Below are 4,394 nucleotides of genomic sequence, written 5' to 3'. Positions count from 1 at the left end.
TATATATATATATATATATATATATATGTATATGTATGTAATGTATGTATGTACAAGGTATAGTCAAGAAGTATCCAACCTTTGGCCAAAAAACAAGTAATATTAAAAAACTCACCATTTTGATTTCGTCTCCTTCAAAGTATTCGCCTTGGGAGTCTACACATTTCTGTCAGCGTTCCTGCCACTACTGGAAACATTTCTGGAAATCACTTTTTGGGATGCTGTACAGCTATGCCATTGAAGTTTGCTTGATGTTCTCTGTTGATTCAGATCTCCCTTTGAGTGCTTTTTTTGAGCTTTTGGAATAGCCATAAAGCACACAAAAGCCAAATCTGGGGAGTAGGAAGCCTGACAAACAAGTGGTGTGTTTTGCTTGACGAGGAAGGCTTGGACAATGTGGGCGGAATGAGTGAATGCGTTGTCATAGTGGAGATGTCAGTTCTTTGCTGCCCACAGCAATATATGTATATATTTGTGTGTGTGTATGTTTTTGTGTCTGTGTTTGTCTCCCCACCATTGCTTGACAACTTAGGGGTTTGGCAAAAGAGACCGATAAGATAAATATGAGACTTACACTGATCAGTTCTGGGGTTGATTTCTTTGTCTAAAAATTCCTTTAAGACCGTACTCCAGCATGGTCACAGTCAAATGACCGAAACAAGTATTGTGTATTCTTTTTACTGATAGTTAACACTAAACATAATGCTAGAGGGCCCCAGAAGGGAAAGATAGTTAAATTAAACAGGGCAGAAACTGAACCTTTGTCCTACATTTTCATATCTCCTTTTCATATTTTTCCTTTTTTGCAGAAGAAAGCACAGAATCATTACAAATGCAATTTGGTGCCTTTCTTTGAATTGGGAAGTTGTCATTATGACTATTATTTAGTGAATCTGAGAATTCCAGTCCACGAACACAAGATTACCAACACGGGAATAGGAAAATTACAAGATATATGGGTTGTTGTGAGTATTTGCATTTTTTTCTTTCATTACTTTATGCTGTCTTAGTCTTTTCTTTTTTTCTGATTCTCTCTCTGTTTGGCAAATATCTGAGTTCTTTTTTTTTCTTTAATTTCATTCCCTTATTAGAATATCACCACCACCATCATCATCATCAAATGTCCATTTTCCATGCTGGTATGGGTTGGGCAATTTGACAGGAGCTGGTCAGCTAGAGCAGGGGTTTTCAAACTGGTCCGCAGACCACAGGGGGTCCGTGGACAGCAAATACTTTTTATGGGCAATTTGATTTTATATGTTTTTTAATCGAGATCTTTTAATTGACAATAAACCTATTTGTTAAATACTGTTAAATAAATAAATGTAAAAATATATGTTATTTTAAGCAAATATTTATGTTTAAATTTCATAAGCATTTATAATGGGGGTCCCTAAGGTAAAGCCTGAAATATAAAGGGGTCCACAAGTCAAAAAGTTTGAAAACCCCTGAGCTAGAGGACTGCGTCAAGTTCCAATGTCCACTTTGGCATAGTTTATGTGGCTGAATGTCCTTCCTAATGCTAGCAGTGAGGCTGCTACCAAGTGACTCACAATTCAAGACCTCTCAATTGAGGTGGGTGTAATGTCCAGTTCCCTAAGCTTGCATGAGGAAATTGGATGTTAAAAGAGAGTTTCTAGAGTCAGATGCCTTTCCTGTCACCAACTCTCTCTTGCTAATTTCCCAGTCTGTTGAACAATAGACAGCTCAAAAACTGGATGCAAAGGACCCCTTATCAATGAGCCCTTTGTTTACCAAGATCACGCATGTCACAGCATGTCAAAGAAAAAAAAATTCTGGACATAGAAGTAGAGATCACCATAGTGATTGGTGAATGAGGATGGAGTGGTGGTCAATATAAATGAGTTGGAGGGAAAGTAGGGGAGAGAAGGTGATGACTGGCAGTGCAGAAAGGGTAAAGAGTAACAGAATAAATAACAATAAATACAGGTCGTTGCCAGTGCTGCTGGACTGGTTCCTGTGCAGGTGGCACGTAAAAAATACCATTTTGAGCATGGCCGTTGCCAGTACCGTGTGACTTGCCCCCGTGCCGGTGGCACGTAAAAGCACCCACTACACTCTCGGAGTTGTTGGCGTTAGGAAGGGCATCCAGCTGTAGAAACTGCCAGATCAGATTGGAGCCTGGTGCAGCCATCTGGTTCACCACATTGTTACACATTAGCTACATGATGACACCATTATCACCAGTCTAAATTCAGAAGTGTCTCAGTAATCTCTTGCACTGCTAATTGAATGCATTCTTGAAGTTCAGCTTAACTATTTCTCCATCCTGCAGATGGAGGTAGACAAAATGATTGCAACCAAATTGAAAAAAAGCTGTCATGGACAGATAAGCTGGATCCAACCAGAAAGAAAATAAAATTATAAAGAAAAATAATAAAAATTATAAAATTTATTAACAAAATAAAAAATTTATACACTTTTAACACGTAAAATATGATAAACATAAATAAAAGTGGTTTTAAAAAAAAAATTGTCTGATTTCACTGAAATGGATAGTTAACCCATTACCTCCCATAATTCTATTAACTGGAATTTTTTTTTTATGAAACTTTGATTTCTAGCATAAAACAGCCTTAGAAACACGCTGGAATGATGAAAATAACATTTCAAAATAATATTTTAGATAGAAATAAGCGAGATATTGGATGAAAAATTAGCAAACCTCATTTGAATATCAGAGAAATATACCTAGTAGATATAGCAAAAAAGGTTAGATATGTGTAAATATTGACAGATAATTACGAAATTTGTAATTTTTAAGTGATCTCATATGAGATCACTGGTAGGTAATGGGTTAATTCTAGGACACCCTGTATAAATATTATGTCTCCCTTGAATTTGTATGGCTGTTTATATTTGTTCATTCTGGCTTCTTTTCAGGCAATTAGTCAAACGGGAGGTTTTACTGAAGTTTGGTTATCATTGAAAACTGTCATGTTCTTCTTGTTATTGCCCTGCCTGATATGGTTTTGGCGCCGGATCTTGATGCTGGACAGGGGACCAAACCTGTTGGAAAGGTGAGCAGATTTGGTGAATGCACGAGATTTTGTATGTCTGTGTGCTTGTGTCTGTTTGTTATGTATGTGAGTGTGTGCGCGTGTGTGTGTGTGTGTATATATATATCACACATGGGTGCATCTATGCAGCACTGGAACAAGTGTATTGTATGTGGCACTGGCATGAGTGCATTTTACATGATTTTACTCAGCTCCACAATTTTAATAATAATATGTGCCAGCGTGGCTGTTTGGGTAAGAAGTTTGTGTCCTGACTATTTGGTTTTGGGTTCAGTTCCACTTCATGACACCTTTGGCAGTTGTCTTCTGCTGTAGTCCTGGGCTGACCCAAAGACTTGTAAGTGGATATGGTTGATGGAAACTGAAAGAAGCCTGTTGTGTGTATATATATATATATATATGTACATACCTACATCTATATGTATACATACATGTATATATGGGTACAGGACAGCAAAAAAACATTAAACACAATAAGAAACAAAAAACGAAAACAGAAAAAAGAACTTTTTTCGAACAACGAAAAAAACAAACTGAGAAAAGAGACATGCAACATAAAGAGTATATTCTTTCGTCAGTTGTTCTTGTCCATCTACTCCGCGTTTTATATATATATATATATGGTTGCTGGACAATTTTCACAATAGAATGCCTTATTTCAATTTGTTTTGTTCCATGTCTTCTCTGATGGACAGACTTCTTGTTCAGGACAGATTTTTGCATTATTTTGGACGATTCATAATATATCAATAAACTAAATTATTGCACATGCATGCACCCCCCCACCCCCTATATTACTAAGTAGTAACACTCCACCCACTCCTCCAATCTTTTCTCACTTCAGATTTTATTCTTAGTTTTTCTTTTTTTTGTTTTACAGAACTTTATTTTCTCTTGGAATTGCTCTAACGGTATTAAACTGTAAGTATTTTTACTATATACACATATGCACTCTCTCTCTCCCTCTCTTCTCTGTGTTTCAGACACACACACACACACACACATATGTATATGTATATGTGTATATATATATATGTGTGTGTGTGTGCATATGTATAATACAGGGTGTCCACAAGGTCTGGCTACATGGAGTAAATAAAATCATAACATAAACAATTAAATATAAGAAATAATAATTTCTTAAAGTATGTGTTAATCCCCATGTACCCAGACTTTGTTGACACCCTGTATATGTGTATGTGTATATATATGTATAGCTATATGTATATGTGTGTATACATATATATAAGAAGATATATAAATACATGCATATATATGGATATATATATGTATGTGTGTGTGTATATATATATATATATATATATATATATATATATATATATATATATATAT

The 4,394-nt window shown here is 35.6% G+C and overlaps 1 protein-coding gene across 1 annotated transcript in view; it reads left to right on the top strand.

Moving 5' to 3' along the window:
- LOC106883690 (protein wntless homolog) overlaps positions 1–4,394 on the top strand; it is a 43,813-nt gene that overhangs the window by 28,111 nt on the left and 11,308 nt on the right. The window contains exons 4-6 of the mRNA XM_052975944.1: positions 810–965; positions 2,905–3,041; positions 3,922–3,962. Of these exons, the coding sequence (XP_052831904.1) occupies positions 810–965; positions 2,905–3,041; positions 3,922–3,962 (334 nt within the window). The remainder of the gene's footprint in view (positions 1–809; positions 966–2,904; positions 3,042–3,921; positions 3,963–4,394) is intronic.

This window comes from Octopus bimaculoides, chromosome 23 (assembly GCF_001194135.2).
Source record: "Octopus bimaculoides isolate UCB-OBI-ISO-001 chromosome 23, ASM119413v2, whole genome shotgun sequence".
Taxonomy (NCBI): Eukaryota; Metazoa; Mollusca; class Cephalopoda; order Octopoda; family Octopodidae; genus Octopus; species Octopus bimaculoides.
The sequence above is the reverse complement of the archived record's forward strand: the minus strand, read 5'-3'. Positions and strand labels throughout refer to the sequence as shown.